General features: G+C 42.0%; 1 protein-coding gene across 1 annotated transcript; it reads right to left on the bottom strand.

The window, feature by feature from the left end:
* Positions 1-3,382: 3,382 nt before the first annotated feature.
* LOC142900682 (tripartite motif-containing protein 16-like) lies at positions 3,383-5,548 on the bottom strand. Its single transcript, XM_076045100.1, has one exon. It carries the CDS (start codon positions 5,477-5,479, stop codon positions 3,791-3,793), a length of 1,689 nt encoding a protein of 562 aa, XP_075901215.1. The 5' UTR covers positions 5,480-5,548; the 3' UTR covers positions 3,383-3,790.
* Positions 5,549-20,089: the final 14,541 nt, after the last annotated feature.

Raw genomic sequence — 20,089 nt, 5'->3', positions numbered from 1 at the left:
TTACGCTGAACTGCTTAAAAAAAAGATAATGTGGTGATACCACACTAAAACTTTACTCCTAGGGTAGTCAGCCTGAGGAATAAGGACAAAAATAAGGACAGAAAATAAGGACAAAAAAAAAAAATAAAAACAGTCCAGTTTCCCAATTTGGGAAGTTCAATCTAATCTAATAAAATAAAAAAATCAATAAAAAAACATGAGTAGAAAAAACAGCTTCTAAATTAAAATTGTTACTTAATGTGTTGCCTACCTGCATTGTTGTTTTTTGTTTGGATCAGTGACATGTTCATTTGATTTACAACTTTGTAGTCCAAATGACATCGATCTGGGAAAAGTATAATGAACAAATGTGTCTCACGTTGAAAACTGGCAGACTGTACATCTCCATTTCCAGCACGGCCAGATGGTAACATCGCAATGCTTTCCATCAATGCCAGAAAATCTACGTGATATGCATGGCACCAACAATGGGTTTGGGACGCTGGAAACTACTCAGTATAGTATGAAAAAAAATAAGCAAATTAACAGGAAGTTCAGGACTCAGTTTAGGAGGGTCAAATGGTCGATACCATCTGCATACATTGGACACAATTTGAGTTGATGACATTTAGCAAGGGACCTCTTACTGCAGACATCGCAATGCATCTATGCTCTTTGATCACTAGGAAGCATTTATGCATCTGGACAACAGATACTATAATAACTGCGTGATGGGACTGTGGTATATGACAACCTGGGATGAAAAGGGTTTAGTGTTCCATCCTAATTCTGTAACACTATAAAGCTTTACACATTAGAGTTGACTTGATTAGATCCGGCATCATTAAAATGATAATATTGCCAAACCCATTCTTAGTAGCTGAGCTAGTTTAAGATTAGGAGGGCTTTTCTGTGATGCAGTTTTAGTAATTCCACTGCAACAGCCGCTTTGTTTCGCTGTACGTCTCAATCTCGGCTCTAAAGAGGATGAGATTACTCTTGGGCACATTGTACAAGCACAATATTTCCATGAGTGCCACTCACAATATTGCTAATCGGCTGCGAGATCAAAGCAACGCAGCCGTTCTCAACATAGAAATAATGAGAAGGGGCGGGACTGGAAACAGTCTTAATGTGTCCAGACCAGACAGTGTGTGACAAAAGCTACCATGTGTGCATGTCTGCAACATATACACAGGTTGATTTGCTCTCAGTCGTTTCTATTTCCATCTACTTTGCATTTCTTTCTTCTTCTTTAATTATGGAACAATTGAAAACCAGACAAACACCCTCCCCCGCAGAACACGTCCCTGGTTGTCTGTGAACAGCTAGCAGCGTCTGAGCTGCATCTTTATTAGAAGACTAACTAACAAAGCTGACACTGTTCATGCCTCTTCGTGCGGGGCAGCCCTCCCTCCACATGTCAAGTATAGTCATCCACGATGCTCACAGCTCAAATAATCACATATCGGAATTCACACTGTCAAGGCAGACAGTGTAATGAGGTTGACAGGCAAAAATAACAGAAAACCAAGTTATTAACAATAAAAGAAAGATCTATGTAAAATGTAGGATAGTATCATCGAACCCACCCGTCATTCAAAATAATATGGGAGTCACAAAACCTTCCATATTGGCAGTCATTTTTTTTTTTAAATTTACATTGTGTTGGGTTGGCTGGTGTATTTGATAGTGACCCCTCATGTTTTTGTTCAATGTTCATAGAATATTCTTTGTAGTAAATCTAAATGAAGGCAACGTCTGTACCAACGGAACGATGTTGGATGAGATTTTTTTTGCTGACAAACTCTCTCACTTTTAACTCTGTTAAAAAGTTAACGGACAAGTTAAAGGCACTTTGACGATTAAGATTAATAGAAGTTACAGCTGAAGCTGCTATGCTTTGGCAATTGTGATCGACAGTTGGCTGCTCGGCAGCTCTCTTGATCGATCATCATTGGATTGCTGAAGAAACTATATACTTTATTTCAAACAGAACAGTTATATTCAATACATGATGACTTTAGGAGACTCTTGGGTTTCTAGTTGAATACTTTTTACACTGTTGTACTATAGAAACGTCATAGAAACACAGCCAGATGCAGCACAGAAATTGTTCCAGCACTATAGTTTATTGTAAAGACAATCTTCAGAATTTTCCGATGACGGTTCAAACAATTATTTTCCTCTGACGTTCAGACATGCAAGGTGTCGAATCACAATATTAATAAAGTATGAACATAAGTTTCAGTCTAAAGAAATCTTGTGTGTGTACAGTAGTGGACACGCTAGCTTTAATATACAGACTGACTCACAAACATGGTGTAGATGAACAGCAGACCAATACAAAGACCTGATGCATGCGGGATGTATCTTAAGGGTTTTTTTTTTCTTCTGACTTTCTTCTTTGTGTCTCCGCTCTGCTTGTGTTGTTTGACCCCAAATGTTGCGTGGATTGACCTCAGTCTGTTTAAAATGCAGAAACTGTGTGTTTCTCTGCCATGATTATGGCGTGTGGAGAGCAGTACGATTATGCTTTTTGTCAAGGTGTATTCTTAGGTCCTCAGGTGGTGAACTTCCCGGTGTTTTCTGCCAATAATGTGCCACTAGCCTGACAAGGAACAAGACTTCATTCTTTTTCTCAGTTTTTGGATCCATTTTAGAGAACGTGTAACAAAATAAAACCCCAAAGGCCATTGAGACCGCTCTATTATTAGCTGTGTGTTTCTTTCAGCTACTGAGAATGCCTTGCAGTGCTTTGGAAGACCTTTAAACACTGGTTCTTTATGAAGCTTGTGTTTCCTATCCAGAAACATGTTAAGCCTAACCGCCTCCTCGGCTGCTTCTCTCTTCTGAAAAATGTATCCCGTGAAAAAATGATCAAGATAGACAATGGAATCCGTATGATCTGTAGATTTTATTTGGAGGGCCTGTTTGGATGTCCTCAACATTTTTTTTTTTTCATGAATAGATTCTGAGTTTTCTTTAAAGGTTGCTTATGTTTCAGCACAATTTAAGTGAACAAAAGCTATTGAGGTGTTTCTTTGTGTATGTAACCTTCATCGTTAATGAATATCCACAATCTTCACCAAGCTGTAAAATAAGAAACTCCTCGTCCTTATGTTGTTCTTTCTCTTGTAGTTGATGGTACGGGGGCATAGTGGGTTTTTGTCTTGGGTTTAGTCCGTGTAGCACCATCAAATTCAACATATTTCTGTTTCTTTTTGGAAATGCAAAGCAGTGTGTTTTGAACCAAGCAGATTTCTTTATCAAATTATATGTGCCGCGGGCCTGCTGTCAAAATATCCTGTGTATGAACGAGGGGGATGCACTGGTGAACCAAGTGTTCGTCCTCTATTCCTTCGTGCTGATCTAAAATGGCACACTCCTCATCACGTCTGCTGCTGATCGAGGGCAATGAGTCAGGGGCTTGCACGTGAAAGCAGCCTATGGAATGAAGTTTAGCTGAAAGTAAGGTTACAATGCCAATAGCTGACCAAAACTGAATCTTGGAATGAATTCAATCATTACGTTTTCATGGGGATTCCACAATTATAAAGTTGTAATTGGACTAATCAGAGATTATTACTCTGTGGGATGAATTGGCTGCAGGGGAAGAAAAACAGCATGACACAAACATCCAGCAGCCATGGAGGAAAGCTTCAGGTCGACAACAGTTATCAGGAACACAAACAGGAAGTAGCGTTGAAGCCCCACCCACCATGTCAGACTGACAGCCGGAGACACTAAGGGGTGACATGAAGACAGAGGAAGAATCAAATGTGAGAAATCAGCGCAGAGATGTCTTCAGTCACTTTTTAATGAGCTTAGCTGTCGAACCTGGATAAAGAGAAAGTCCAGCTAGTAGCGGCTGAGTGAAGGTTGTCTGGACAGTGTGGAGGAGTTCCATGGTTCCAGAGACGCTGTAGAAGGACAGAAGACCTTCTCTGGCATCCAGGTACACTCCAATTCTGGAGGACTTGGAACCTGAGACATCAGTGTTGATTTTGATGTGATAAAATTCATATCCTACTGAGGAACAATCTAAACTCCAGGATTTGTCATTGCATCCAAATCTACATTCCTCTGACCATCCTGCTCTGCTGATGTTTCTGTAGCTCACTGCTACACCAACCCTCCCATCCCTCTCCACCTCCCAGTAGCATCGTCCAGTCAGACTCTCTCTACTCAGGACCTGCGACCATTTAGTGAATCTTTCTGGATGATCACAATAAAAGTGAATGCTGCCCCTGTATGTCACTTTTCTGTTCTCCTCCGATAATAACAGGCAGTTGTTTGCTGTGTTTGGATCCAGAGTGATTTCACTTGAATATCTGAGGAAGTCCTCTCGGCTCCTGGGTTCACTTGAATATCTGAGGAAGTCCTTTCTGCTTCTGGGTTCTGGTTCTGGCAGTAAAACATCAACGTTGCTCACTGTCAATGGGATGTTTGATCTTGTCTCCATCAGAGCTTCCCATATTTTATCTCTGAGTTTGGACACATCTGCTCTCACATCCTCAAAGAGCAGAGGACGGATCCCCAGGCGGGTGGAGTCAGTAGACGGACTGAGTGCTGGCAGTGAGGAAAAGTTGTGGAGAAACTGGCTGTGGTCCAGTGTGTGTGAGATCTTCTCCAGCTCAGCGTCTCTCCTCTTCAGCTCTGTGATCTCCTGCTCCAGCTTCTTCTCAAGCTCTTTGACTCGACGCACTTCTGCTTCCTGTGTGGATCTGACCTGCTGCTGCACCTCAGAGCGTCTTTTCTCCAGCAGACGGATCATCTGGGTGAAGACATCCTCGCTGTCCTTCACTGCTTTATCTGCAGAGCTGTCGATGGACTTCACCTCTATTTGAAGCACCCTCAGGTCCTCCTCTCTTTGTTGGACCTTCTGCTGGACCTTCTGCCTGGTCTCCTCCAGCTCTCTTTGCCTCTCAGTCCTCTCTGCTGCTGCTGACACAATGTGGTGACCTCGATGTTCCTCCACAGAGCAGAGATAACAGATGTTCTGCGGATCACTGTGACACAACATCTTCATCACTTCATCATGACGTGGGCAGATATTCTCCTGGAGCTGCTGGCGGGGTTCCATCAGCATGTAGAGATGACTGAGATGAGGTTGGAGGTGAGAGTCACAGTAGGAGGCCCGACAGACCAGACAGGACTTGAGGGCCTTCAGTTTCCTCCCAGTGCAGACATCACAGGCCACATCTCCAGCTCCAGCATAGCAGTGATCAGCAGGAGCAGCTTGGAGTCCAGTCTTCTCCAGGGTCTCCACTAGAGCTGCTAACATGGTGCTCCTCTCCAGGACAGGCCTTGGTGTGAAGGTCTTCCTACACTGAGGGCAGCTGTAGACTCTCCTCTCCTCCTCTGCATCCCAGTGATGTTGGAGACACTTCCTGCAGTAGCTGTGTCCACAGGAAGTGGTCACTGGATCCTTGAGAAGATCCAAACAGAGGCAACAAGAGAAGGTTTTTGGGTCCAGCTGAGCTCCTGACTGAGCCATTTCACCTCTGAGAGCGAGTGATTGGGTTCTACTTCCTCAACAGTGTTTGAGTTGAAGGGGAGGAAACATCCAGGCAGCGCTGTGATTGGCTGCAGGAAGCACAGGGGGCGGGGCTCCTACAGCTCTGACTCATTGCAGCATTCCAGAGTAATCTCAGGGCGTGGGTGTGTGTGCACTTTGTTCCCTTGTCAGCTGAGTAGCAGGCGATGTTGCTTTGCTAACAGCTGGACGACCTTCGGTTTATTCAGTTGAGACCATCAGTTCAGTCGGCAGCAGCTCTTTCGCACTAGAACCGGATATTAACACGACTGACTGTCTGACTGACTGACTGACACCAGTATCAGGGAGCAGACAGAGAGAACTGGGAGCACTGGGCCCCACTCACTTTGCTTAACAGCCAACTAGAGACAGACAACAGATCAAACTTCAGGGTTCACAAACTGTGTTGTCTTGTTAATATTTGCAGGAGATACTATTACTGCTCTCTCACTCGCACACACACACACACACACACACACACTTTCTCTGCCTTCTATATTTGCATTAGGCAAACTAAAAGTTGATATTGATACACCCGGAGTGACTGTAGAATTCAAAGGCAGCTTTGTTTGGCTTAGCTTGATGTGGTGAATATGTGACTTTTAATGTGACTTCTTCACTTCGTGCAGGCTAAATTGGCTGTGACATCCAACCATAAGCAAGAAATCCCTTTACTGTCTGTCTGCCCGTCTCAATATATCAAGAGCTGTCTGGTCTACTTCACACTAGTGGCAGTATTATTTAAAAGAAGGTCAGTCGAAGCTGGGGAAAGCTGTCTGAGTTGCAGGGGTGAACTCAGCGAATGCAATATTATACAATATGTACGTGCAACATTTATTCATTTGTAGACCCAACTGCGTAAGTATAGTTATGTTAAAATGTTGATATAGATACCGGAAACATAGTAGCTCTACTGAAGCAGGAGAGTTGCAGTAGAGGTGCAGTAGACAGCCTGACACTCCTCACCTTTAAAAGAACATGACACTATTGAGTAGTAGTGCAATGTTTCATATTGGAAACTCTGCTGTGGAGGGAGAAAAATCTCTTGCACTGTGTACGATCGCGTTTCTTTCTACGCTGGCATTCTACCAGATACTTCAGAATATTCTGATCAGAAAAGGTCATTTCTGATGACATGGTGAGATTAGATATCCGCAATTGAATTATCCTTTAGCCACCTGCTAAAATGATATGACTATGAAGTAAGTATTGATTCACAGATATTCACAAAGCAAATCATGGAGACCTTGCGTTAAAGGGCCGGGGTTGAGGAGGCGCCCTCTTTTTTTTTTTTTTATCTTGCTCTGTAAAAGAAACCTTTGAGGATGAACTGTAGAAATAACGGTAACATTTGGTTAGACCGTATATAGAATTTGATTCTAGGGGTGAAATCCATCCATCTATCGAGTTTCTGTACCCGCTTCCTCCTGCACTCAGGGTTGAACATTAATGAAATGTGATTCACAAAAGATCTAAAGGGGTTAAGAAGGCAGATTGGATTTGACTTACTCTTTATCTCATTTTCATTATTCTCTCATTTATGAGAGTGCTTAGGAGTAAATCGTGACGTGCGTCTCTCGGTTCCATTGTTTTAATGTCCTACTGCTTTTCTCCTTTTTTCTGGTTTGTCGGAAAGACAACATGGAAAAGCGGTTTTCTCCTGTGACTTGACAACACACAACTGTCAGAAGTTCATTCACAACGCCGCAGTGGAACTGCGTGAGCTGGATTCCATGACAAACAACAGAGATTCAAAGACAAACCGTATTCACAAAACAATTCACTGTGCCAGGAATTCAGAACCACATCAAGAAAATGACAAGGGCAACCGCACAACTGTTCCAAAGTGTTGTCTGACGCACTCCACACCATGTGCATGACCTTGACCACAAAAAACACTTTGGTGTGCTATTCTTAACATGGCAAAGGCAAAAAAAAAAAAAAAGTTTTTGTTTTTTCCTGTGAGAGAAGGAACTCTACAGCACCAGAATAACGAGCAGGTGTTGTTCTGCCTTTCAGCAGACGAGGAAACTCTCAGGTTGTTTTCTGCTCACCAAGACACTCGGTGCTTTTGTTTATTATTTATCTATCACCCCTATTACTTTTGGGGTCACCCAGAACAGGTGCTGATGGAATGGGATCTGTGGGACGTCGGAGCGATTCTCCCCTGTGGAGGGCAGTAGAGTGTCACAAAAACTGACGAGTTCCCGTTATATTGTTCTCGCTCAGGCACCAAAGGTGATTACAATCTACGTCTTCACCTGCAATTTTAAAGAGAAAAAAAAAAAAACATGGAAGAAATTTGTTCCCTGCATCCCTCCTGCTGTCTCCTTTGAAACACACAAACGCACAAGTGAACAAAGAGCCGGTCGCACACGCACAAAACGCCTCTCGCTCTCGACAGCATCGCAGACCTCAGAGGATTCCGTGCTCGTCAAAGATTGGCTGATTGATTCTGACATTTTCACTGTCTGCCAATTTCCTCCCGTCTTGAATATGAATGTGGGCACAAGTTTCCCTGGGAGTTTAATGCAATGTGTGCGTTTGTCAATCAAGTGTGTTTGTGCACCAGTCACTTCACATGTGATTGCATTTGTCTATTAGATGCATTTTTGTGCATGTAGATCACTGGGTTTACATAGATTTCCATGCAGACAAATTGTGGCTTTTTGTTGAGATGGGGAATTCAAGTTGTTTGTGACGAAATGTTCACATGAAATGAATAAAACGGTTAACGTATTTGTTAACTGTGTTGATCAACTAAATTTATACAACTATTTCAACAAATTAAAATTCAATGTATTTATCAGTAACAACATTTTTACCAGAATTTCCTTTTACCAATATTTAGTACTTTCATTTTGCATGCTCTTTGTGCCACGTTTTTCTTCTTGTAAATTGTTTCAATAATCTAGTAAGAACAGCATCAGTGGCAACTGGTTTTGATGATGTTCCAAATGAAGAAAACACATCTTCTGGGCTTGTCTCCTCTCTCACAGCGACCAGTGTGCAAAGTAAGAGCAGAATACGGCCAAACATTAATACCCGTGTTTTACCATGTATAACATTAGGCCCATGGCCACAGTGTCACATTAGTCATAGCGATCAAACAATTAATTGCAATCAGACTGATGTACTGTATGACCCCACCACCACCACCCTGTAGAAAGTACAGGTAGGTGATTTCAACACAGCCTCACAGCAAGGAGGTCGTGGGTTCGATTCCAGGCCTGGGACCTTTCTGTGTGGAGTTTGCATGTTCTCCCTGTGTCTGCGTGGCTTCTCTCCGGGTTCTCCGGGTTTTCCAGCTTCCTCCCACAGTCCAAAAACATGCATGTGAGGTCAATTGAACACTCTAAATTGTCCCTAGGTGTGCATGTGAGTGCGAAAGGTTGTCTGTGTCTGTGTGGCCCTGCGATGAACTGGCGACTTGTCCAGGGTGTCACCCTGCCTTCGCCCTCTGACAGCTGGGAGAGGCTCCAGCAGAGCCCCGTGACCCTGAGCTCGGGAAGAAGCGGGTATGGAAGATAAATGAATGAATGAATGTGCAATCATTTTTCCCTCACCGGCAAAATCCTTCTGGAAAAAAGCCACTATGATGTTAATCACAGCTCCTTGATGTCCCTCTTGACCTCATATCCTTCTTGCTGTGATGCCAAGATCACAAAACCTTCAGCAGATCCATGTTTTGGGCTTCATCGCTGCCTCAGAACAACGAACCTGCTCTTAATCATTAATAGGACCCTTTCCATGATAATAGTGTTGACTCTCTTTCGTTGATCTTTATTGTTCTGCAAAGTGTCCACTGTCTGAACCGTAGATGCTCTCTGCAGTTTCTTGGTCAGTTTTCTGTAAAATCACCTGGTTAAAAAAAAGTGCAGAAGGTTCTGCTGTCAGGCTTCAAAATGCTTTTGCGCATCTCCATTTGGAGCCCTTTATGCGTGATGACATTGCTAAACTAGTCAAATGAATGACTAACCTGTGCACCCATATGGCTTCCCATCTACTGTCAAGTTAACCAAGTAGTGTAGTGAAATCACCCTTCAGCAGTTTGCTTGTTTTGAAGTCAGCCAATCTCTCTGGGTAGGAAAACCAGCAGGCAGACCAACATTTGGCTTAAATAAACTGCCATTGGCAGTCATTTACAGCAGCTTAATCAAAGGGATTTATTTAATCTACTTTGTTTGAAACCAAGGACCTTGTGTGCTGGAATCACGCTGATACATCCGAGGGCCCCTTTGGCTAAATGAAATGCTTAGTTCTGTCTTTCATTTTGTATTCGTCTTGTTGACTAATGTTTAAAAAATGAGTCTGACACTTTTAATTTCTTCCATATTGTTCACTTACCAGACACAAAGATGTTCAGTAGCATGACACACTGACTAGCTCATCAGTAAAGATGACTTGCTGAAGTTCCAGCATCGCAATTTGGGATGAGAGGGGATTTAAGTGACTTTGAACAATTCATGGTTGTTGTTGCCAGACAGGCTTGTCAGAGTATTTAAAAAAAACTGCTGATCTACTGGGATTTTCATGCACAACCATCTTCAGGAATTACAGAGATGGTCAAAAAAAGAAAAAAAAAAAAATCAGTGAGCGGCAGTTGTGTGGCCAGAATGCCCTGTTGAAGTCAGGGCTCAGAGGAAAATGAGCAGACTGTTGGAAATGATAGAAGGGCAACAGGAGGAGATTGAGCGGGACATCAGTGCGCAAATTGAGGTGCGAAATTGAAGCAGCATAACAGTACGATCCCATCAGACATCTACTTTCAGTACACAATGTCTTTTCATTTCAGATCCACGTTAAAATGAAACAAAAAGTTCAATTGTTTTATGGTTTCATTATATCGTACATCCATTTTAGACTCACTTTGAAATGAAACCATCAGTTAAAATATTTCAACTCAAAATCATCATTTCATGCGGAATAATGGCAGAAACTTTGCAGCCATTACAGTGTTTTCTTTTTTGTGATATAGTTTAAGCAAAACCAAATCTCACACTAACCTTCTTGTAAACCTTTATTTTGTTTAAAAAATTGATGATGGGAAAACCATAAATAACTTTTATTTCTTTAAGAACAATTACTTACTTACTTACTTACTTATTTACTTACAATATGTTGTTAAGCACAAAGAGAGAGCACTGGACAAAGTGCAGTGGTTACCACACTCAGTTGCTCCATTAAGTGCCATCTATTTTTGCAGCAGGTGGTGAGGAGTCCGTTGCGTCTAGAAATGTTCTGTATAACCATGCAAGGGAGCTGCTTCATTTCAGAAATAATGTACATTTGATTTCATCAAGTGCTAATCTAAAGTCTTTTCAGGCAGCCTTAGAGTTGCGTAACTAATCACTGTCCTTTCAATTTCGATTGAAGCAGGTAGGGACTGCTGCAAGCTGCCATTAAAAACCGCAAAATGACTGCGTGCTGCTGCCATAGATTAGTGTTGATTTTGCAGTTTTGGCTCTTTTATCATAGCTGGTTGCCATCTTCACATTTTAAGAAATAGAAAGAATTTAGCTGAACCCTGCTGGCTGTTTTATTAAGCACCATGGGGCATGACAGCCTTGACCCTGGGCAGTGTGGCACATTCCAGTGTCATCCCTCTCATTAATTTGAGTCTTCCAGCTCGTGCTGAGTGGCTCATTTTCCGTGAAAAGCAAATCATGATTTTAATACACAATACAACTGTGTGCCTCTCCCTGCAAAAGATGGAAGCACAGATAGCTGCCTATCGGTGCCTATCGCACTGAAACTTCCTTGTTCATGCCTCATTCGCCAACTCCCTGAGGGCCAACCATAGTCTAGAACCGCTTGCTCCCAATCTCTCTTTCTTTTTTTTGTTCCCAGTCTCTTCAAGAGGCGCTGGATGGATGTTCCAACAAAACCTTGACATCCAACCTCCACGGGTTAGGTGATGTCTGCCCAACCTGCTTCTCTAAACTCAGCTACCAGCTCCATGTACTTATCCTTCTTCTTCTGTAAGTCTGCTTTCATCCATCCTTCTCATGGAACATCGGGATTGGGGTCTACTGACAGGTCCATTGTTTGTTCACTCACTTTTACTGTACTGTAGGTATTTTATAATGGACTATATGTGCTTTGTGATATAATAAGTAAAGAATTCAAACACCACAATAGCACAAATACACTATATAGTGTATATATCTGTGATACGGTTCTTAACACAACAGTAGTCTTTCACAGATCTTGAGACAGTTGGAAAGCCAACTGAAAAAGCAAAGGCAAAAGGTTTACAAATCCTCTTATCAAGAATGATGGGGCATTGGTGAGTTCGAAGGGCTCACAGATTCATCGGTTCTCCATGATTTTCATAGTCAGAGGTTATATTGCATGAAATGTTCCATTCCTCTCGGTCCTTAATCTTTAAATTTGCTTGGTGGGCATTTCAAAGGTCAAGAATTGGGAATATGGTCACTTTCTATAAGGTCACGAAAGGAAGCTTGACACAGTAATCAGTTGGACTAGTGACTGATGCTCTTTCTGGGTGTTGCAATTGTAGACATTATTGACATAATTTGGGTGACCAGACAGATCTGGTGTTAAATGCAGGGGAGGTATATCAGCCAATCAACTCTTAGAATTTTCAGCTTCTAAGTATGCAAATGCTTTTCCTCTCGACAAGCACGTTGCATATTGTGATTTGGTTGAATCCATGGAGAAAGTGAGAGGATGCGGAAGAACACACAGTGGTGGAGATACAAATGGCACTTAACATACTCTTATTGGAAAGGTTGTGGTGTGTGAGATAGGACTCTGCAATCAGTGTAGATGATCTGCAGCTGTGAAGGTAATTAGCAGGTGTGTGGAGTTAGCTGGAATATTGGCGGGTGGCCACTACCAGCCCCATCAAGACTAACACAAACAGACGGAGAAAGCAACAACAACACTGTTTTTTCCCACCGTCGCTTGATATAAGCAGCGGAACTCCTAACTGGCCCTGGACTTGTCTGCTCTTTGATTTGCCAACCAACAAGTGGTCAGCAGATAGACTTAATGTTTTGGTTCAGTCAGTCTGCTGTCTTATCAGAAAATGAAAATGCAAATCTCCAGTTATAGAAATGAGCAAATCATGGAGCACTGGCTAGTTGAGGTTAGATTCAGAAAAAAGGCTTTTTGAACGGAAAACAACAACAACATTGGATTCAAGCTAAGCAGCGGTGAACTCTCAGGGTCTTCTCTGCCTTCAGAAAAGGCCATTCGATTTTCTGGACCAAAGAATTTGTAGTATTAAATCAAAACATAATTACTATTTTAAAAATTCCATTCCTTTTCATTTATCATCGGTAATGTGGACTGGTACCATGTTATTCAATCAGAATTGCCAGATCCAGAATTGCATGGAATGCCCATTAAAATTGCATAATACAGCCACAGAACATCCTATGATAAAAATTAAATGTTATTTACTAATGAAGTAAAATGCATGCAAAAAGATAAGTGTTGTTTGTGTGCATCAGCAGCAGTTAAGACCAAAGGCAACGACGGGGATGAGAGGAGGGTAAGCAAAATGCCAATGTTGAGATCCTCTGAGGTCGGACTGGACAACCTTGTTGTCTTGATTGGCAGACACTCAAAGATCAACAAATGTTGCCAGAATGCTGTTAGAAAGAAAGGTTACTTATGGCTTATCACTTTCCATCAAGTGTATGTGACACAAATGTAAAGCACTGAGTGCTGTGGTGTTTTAGCACTCAAAACAGCCTTGTGTTAAAATCTTTGTAATATTTATGATACTTCAACGCTTTTAGCAAGTGCAACCGGAGAGACCTCTTTGGCTGTAATTTGCTTTGGAAAACTATATTTGTCCCTGAAGCATTTATGAATGTATTAGCTACAAAATAGCGATAAACAATTTTTTTTAAGCCACTTTATCTTTTATTGTCAAGTCGTGCTGTTTATGAATATTCAGCAGACTTGAGGAACACGCTTGATAGCCACTGGCAAATGGATGGCAAGAAACAATCTCTCTTTTGCATTTAAGATGCATTATTAATGGGAACAAATTCAACCGTTCAATCAAGTTTAATTTTGTTTCATTCCTTCACGCAGTCAACTACCGTGTTCTTTTTGATTTCATGAAGGCAAAGACATTAGATTTGATACAGGATCCTGACAGATGCTGACTTGACATACAGATTTTTTTTATTTTTTTTTGGTTGTAAAATCTGATGAATTAAAATTTCAATCAAGAGGCCATTGAGTTGTTGCTGAATTCCATCCCACATCTACAAAATGACACCCTGCATGCACGTGTCTCTCTTTTTTTTTTTTAACAAAATATTGCTAGAATTAACCAAAAAAGACATGCCCGCAGGCTAGGAGTCTCCTTTCAGTAATTATATCCTCAATTAATCTTAACGCAAGGCTCCATCTGTGTGCCGGCTGGATGATGTATTCGGGACACTGAAAGGTGCAATGTGCTCCTAACAGAACCTGCCTCATATTTGATGTAAATTTAAGCAGGGAGCTAAAGAAAATGGAAGAATTAATTCATCACTTAATATATCAATTGAGTTGCCAATTTTTTTTTTTGTCAACCTGCATCTCTATATACACCTGGAATTTTCCCAAATAAAATTGGAATCAATAAGCTGTTCCAGCCGATGCTGTAACCTGCCTGTCTGTGGATGTGTAGGAAGTTCTCCTCTTCTGGTGGGTTTGGACAACGTGCACCTCTCCACCCGTGTCAAACACGTACAGTACATGTCCAGATTCAGAGACCGAGCCGTGTGCATGGTGAGAGACTCCACCCACCCTGCACGAGACCTATTTGCTATTTGCACGGACCGACGGCTCTTTGGTCCCGACCATGGTGGAGAAGTTGGAGTCTGCTTTATTGAATGAGTGGACGGGTGTCTTTTATAGAGGTAACAAGTTCAAACGGGTGCGAATACGTCATTTTTTTCCCATTGTATTTATTGAGAATAATTCAATGTGAAATCACTTGATGAATTGATGACTTCTATCACAATAGTTTCTCCAGCAGTGCATTGAAAGTGTATGCACATGTGTCGGGGTTCAGTTCTCCTCTTTTGCTGGATGTAGTAGAAGAGGAAGTAGTCTAGGAAAAAAGAGAGGAGGATGCAGAATGTATGGTTGGATTGAGGCAGATCTTTCACTGTGGACGAACAGGAAACGTCTTTGTTTCGTTTTAGATGCTGTTGTCAGCTGCGTTCCAAGCAGAAAACCTGTCACACACGCACTGATTTTGCGCCCCATGATGGTTGATGTGGTAAAACTGTCTGTTCTCACCAGAACATGTCTGCCACAAATGAACTGTATAAATGCATTGAGGACCAGATACACTGCTCGCAACTCCAATGCAGTGATACAGTATCCAGTGTCCCAAGGTGGTTCCCAAACCCCTGGAACCACTCTGTCCTCGCAGTCAGAGTCACAGACAGCGCTGGCCCTCGCTTTGGCATTTTCTCATCATGTGTTAGGCTGGTATTTACTGTATGTTGTTCATTCTAATGACAGCTTTTATGATTTGCAGATCCATATTTTATTGATATTTAATATATATTATTATCATCAATATTCATGTTGTTCCCTAATTTCTCTGTGAACCTATTTTTTTAAATGAGATGCAGTGCCATTTTATTTGCCGTGCAATTTGCTGACTATATGGTATAATTGTAGTGTCTTTGACCCCATTGTCATTGTTTCTTTTAAGGTTTTTTTTTTCTTTTTTTAAGGATTTGAAATCTTACTACATTTTACCAGAGCATCTTCGTGGCTTGTCTTTGACATCTCGTGTTCAGATCACAGTGATTGTGTCGGACAGTTTTAGGGCGTACGCCGACAACAACTATCACACACACTCACCCGTCAACTCTCTCACACACTTTCATATAATATTTGGTGCTTTGAGCCCAAATACATTCAAAGCCGTTCACGCCAGATGAGCGTGTCAGTGATTCAAACAGTAATTGTCCGTTCCCATTAACCGATAATATGAGAGCTCTCACTATGTGTAACCTCAGCATCGTGCTTGCTTTTGAAGATGATTTTGAGTGTGATGGGTAGACCCAATATCAAGAGTAGTGACATCAGAGGCTTCAAGGCATCTATTCTCCAAGTCTAGGGAGTGAGTTGCCCCAGTTAGGACAGCAGGGTTTAAGAGAATGTAGGTGGGCCTTCACGAATCTTGATTTTTACCACATAATAATGAAAAATGACTTGGCTTTTTGTCTGTGGTCTGCCATCACAAGACCCCGATCTCTGTTCACCTATACTCATCATGAGCCCGGTGGCACAGGGAGAAGTGGACCATTACAAGAGTGTTAGCCCTGCAGAGGTTAGAATTACGCAAAACATAAATATAAAACCTAAACGCCTTAACTTGGAAAAACCTCTGAAATTTGGCTCAAAGGTTCTGACGCTCTCATGAGGTGGTTTTTCCACACGTATCCATATCGGGGTATATCGCAAAAGTGTCATGGAAACACTTTTTTGGCATTCACACGCCAGCGGACGTGACGTACGGGGCCACGTGACCAATCATTTAAATTATAATTTATAATTCCAAGCCTGCGATAAGCCACAGTCATTTCCTCAATTTCCTTAATTTTCTTTTAAAATAATTTCCACTTTGTACTGCGAAAAAAAGCACCAGACGTGCCTGTTTAAAGAAGATACAATATTAATAAACCAAGATGCAACATTTATCATTCATACAAGTATATAAAATCCACATTATTCAGTTTGGATCTTTGCAGATGTAAACATTACAGTGTGTGTCGTGTACCCTGCCTGCGTATGTATGACTAGCAAGCTAAAGCTCACAGGGGCTCATAAGGAGCAAACAATAAAACATCTGGTAGTGGTTTAAATCTTATGATGAAATGATTTTGAAATTTTGGAAAGATTATCAACATTGCCAGTAAGAACACCTCCCCCCCCCACCCCAAACTGGATTGTTACCGGGAAATTGCATTATTTGGGAACAAGAGCTTCTGAAGCTTCTTTAAAATTCAATGGGCCAAATACATTTTTCCAGAGATATGCCAGTATATGCATGTTATACAGGTAATGGGTTCAGCTTTTTTTTTTTTTTTTTATAGATAGTTTATTATTTCTAGGCAATGCAGTAAGTACAAAACTGATGGAACGCAATACTTAATGATGAAAGTCTTAACCACTCTGTCAATCAAAATGACAGACACCTACAAAGTCAAGTGTAGTTCTGGTTTTCAGCGCTCTGAATCAGAAAAAAAACCCAGTGAGGAACCAGCGCAGATGGTGACTCCAACCTCATTCATGTTTATTCATAAAATGAAGATGATTAAACCTTTTTAATTTGAATCCTGATTGAAATTTAAAATACTCAACTTTAACTTTATCCTTTATCTTTTTTCACGTGGCTTATGCAAATTGTTCTCCCACTCAGCGACAAAGTTACAAATTTTGGTATAAAATTAGAGGAAGGAAAAAAAAACCTTTCATTGAAGCATTATTTTGAATGCATCCTTGCATATGTATCTCGGTCACGAACTTTAGATTTTTGGATTGTTCGTAATTGTTCCATTCTAGCATGCATGCGGAAAGCTGCTGGAATGTTTTCTTGCAGCTGCATGCATGCAAAGCTACGTTTGATTTGAAACTTGTCGTACGAGAAGGGCTTAATGTTTGTCCGCTATGAAAACTGTGTTGCAGATCACTGAGGCGTCAGTGGTTTTCGCTCTTCCACTTTCAGCAGTTGTGACTTTAACCTTGTTATTGCCTTCAGGTGAATACACCTGGATGACGGGTGACAATTTATCGAGTGAATTCAAAACATTAAGCACAACTTATGAGATTGGGTTGGGATCACGGCTGCTTTGACACCAAGGACATTTGAAATGAAAATGTTTTGCTGTTTCCGCCCTGGATTTATTCAAAATATCGCCTTTTTTTTTTTAGCCTCTGTGAACATGGATTCTTACACCGCCCCTCGTTCCAAATCTATCACTGATGCTTCGTTTTCTCGACAGCTTTATGGTGTGACGGTTGCAACAGCGTGTTAAGTAAAATGGCTCTTCTTACTCAGGCGGTAATTAGTACTGCAGGATAATCAAATTCATCCACGTGTCACTTGTTTCTTTGTTCCCTGAGCTGAATTTGTGTGATTGGCTGTCAGCCTGTGATCCCAGCACTTTTAGCCCCCTGCCAAGCATCTCTGCCGAGAGAAACTGGGCTGATGGTTCCACATTTTTAATTAAATGGCTTAGAAGTTAGCAGCAAGGGGGCGGGGGAGCTTCACCTCCACTGTTTCCTTAAGGGCAAATGCTGCTCAATCCATCAAGTCATATATAATTAATTTAAACGTACATCAGCAAAAAAAAGGTAGATTGGAAGCCTGTGCGACAGGCGTGATGGAAGACAATGAGAGGATGTGATTTAAAAATGAAAAATGTGCATTATAAAAAAGGGATATTAAAGTGGTGTAATAAAGCAGAGGCACCCAGCCCCAAACGGCTAATGCTGATTGTGTGTGTGTGTGTGTGTGTGTGTGTGTTTACAACTACGCTGAATGCCAACACCTTGTTCACTCCTGACAATCCCATTGAATGGCGCCCTGGAGTCCTTCCTAATATACCCGAGGTCTTCCCAATAATATGACTGTAGTAAATGTTATATTAACCATACCTTTTATGACCAAGAGTGTAAAAGAAAACACCCATGTTCCCTCCACAGTCCAAAAACATGCGCCTGGGATGAATTGGAAAGTGTAAATTGGCTGTGAGGATGAATGGTTGTCTGTCTGTGTGGCCCAACGATGAACTGGGCCAACTTCGCCTTTGCTCCAGCTCCCCCCTCCCCACACGACCTTGAGTACAGAAAATGGATGGATGGATCAATGTTGTCGTTATATGCCCTTGCACAGCGGACCATTAAAATATAATACGCAAAAACATGACATTTTATATTAGTCAAAGCAAAGCCGCATAATCAAATTAGAGTGTCGCGATTATATTTGCCAGGAAGGAACGTGTATTGATTCATTGAGGTTGTAGTTCGACCTCACCTTATTGGAACAGGATTAGGAACTTCACGGGACCATTGATCTGTCTGAATGTGTAACAGTGAGCGACGACACGTGCCTTCACCTGCTCCATGGTTGAGTTTCACTCCGTGTCCGCTCTCATGCCCATCGCCTCTTCAGGCCTCTAAAACGTCCAAGCTGTTCCTAAAGAGCTGGCACAGCCCAACTGGAGAGGATTCGGATTCTCTGCCCTTCACGGTCTGCTGGTTACCACCTGACATTTTGGTGGTAAAGAGAAGAAAAAAAAAAAAAAGCAATTCAGGAGCATTGATTTGGGGAAAGGGCTGGCAGCTGTGAAAACAGGAAAATCAATGGTCTCTACGGAGAAAAGGGTCAGGTACACAAGTACACAACAGTTCCTTGGTGATAAAAGGCCAGCAGTGGAAAAGAGAGCTGAGTGACTGGCAATCTACTGAAAATTATATGCTGCAGGCTGTGTCAGCGGCTCCCGCTGCGAGCAAATTGTCTATGTTGCTGTTTTTGCCGGTTTTGTGGGCTGTTGGTAATAGTCTGAAGGACTGTCTCCCTCTGTCACACCCACACAGAGAGAGAGAGAGAGAGAGAGAGGGAGAGAGACTTTGGGCTTTCCTTTGATCAGCACTGGTTAATTAATTCCATTTAAAATCTTCACCTAGAAGAATTAGGGTTCTTGATCTCTGCTGTTTCTTAAAATGCAGGCACTGACTCCAGCGCCACCCTGGTTATTAACAGACAAATGAGCTGTCTTAGCGCTGCCTCTTCTGAGGGAACGGGTTGGGCCTGTGGCACTTTCCAAACATCAACCTTCCACCCTTTCCCAAGTCGTCCAGTGACCCTGCTGTCCTTGTGCCACCGCCTTGGCCCTGTGTTCTCTTCTGCCATCTTTGTGAGTGTAAAAACCACCAGGTCCTTGCTCTCCTTCTTGCCGCTCTGGACCAATGGACTGGTGGGTCACTCATTCCCATTCCAGCGTGCCCTGTCTGGACTCTGCCCACCGATTCCTGCTGCTCCCACCCTGCTCACTGCCCTCTGTACTTCCTCCTCCGCCTTCCACTTCCTCCCTGTCGCCACACGAGCATTCGTCTCTCATCTCTCACCAACTCATCTGCAGATTCCCTCAGCTCCAAACATTCTTATTTTAACGACTTTGATCAGTCCAGTCCACACTGTGGTTGAAAAGTAAGCCATATCAACCCAGACCTCTCGCTCACTGTCATAACGTTTGGTGTTGCATTGGTTACCGGACTAACATCCCTAACATTCAGTCTAGAAATAGGTATCGGTAGTCGTTTCTTCACTTAGTTCACTGAGTTTATTTACTTTTTCCAAATTCCACCTCAACGCAGTCTTTTCATTTTGTGCAGTTGTTTTTTTTTTTTTTAATCAGGTTTATTGAACATTGGTTCGAGTTACTGCGTACCGCCAAGAATGGAAGAGAATTCAAAACGATTGGGATCGATTTTAAAGTGTCTCGCCCACGTCAAAAAGGCGAGTGTTGCCCCCGAGTGTTACACAATTGATAAATGCAAGAATCACATTTA

This window comes from Nelusetta ayraudi, unplaced genomic scaffold (assembly GCF_046127955.1).
Source record: "Nelusetta ayraudi isolate G7.1 ecotype Tasmania unplaced genomic scaffold, CSIRO-AGI_Nayr_v1 ptg000084l, whole genome shotgun sequence".
NCBI lineage: Eukaryota > Metazoa > Chordata > Actinopteri > Tetraodontiformes > Monacanthidae > Nelusetta > Nelusetta ayraudi.
Note: the sequence above shows the minus strand (reverse complement) of the source record. Positions and strands in the feature narration are given on the sequence as shown.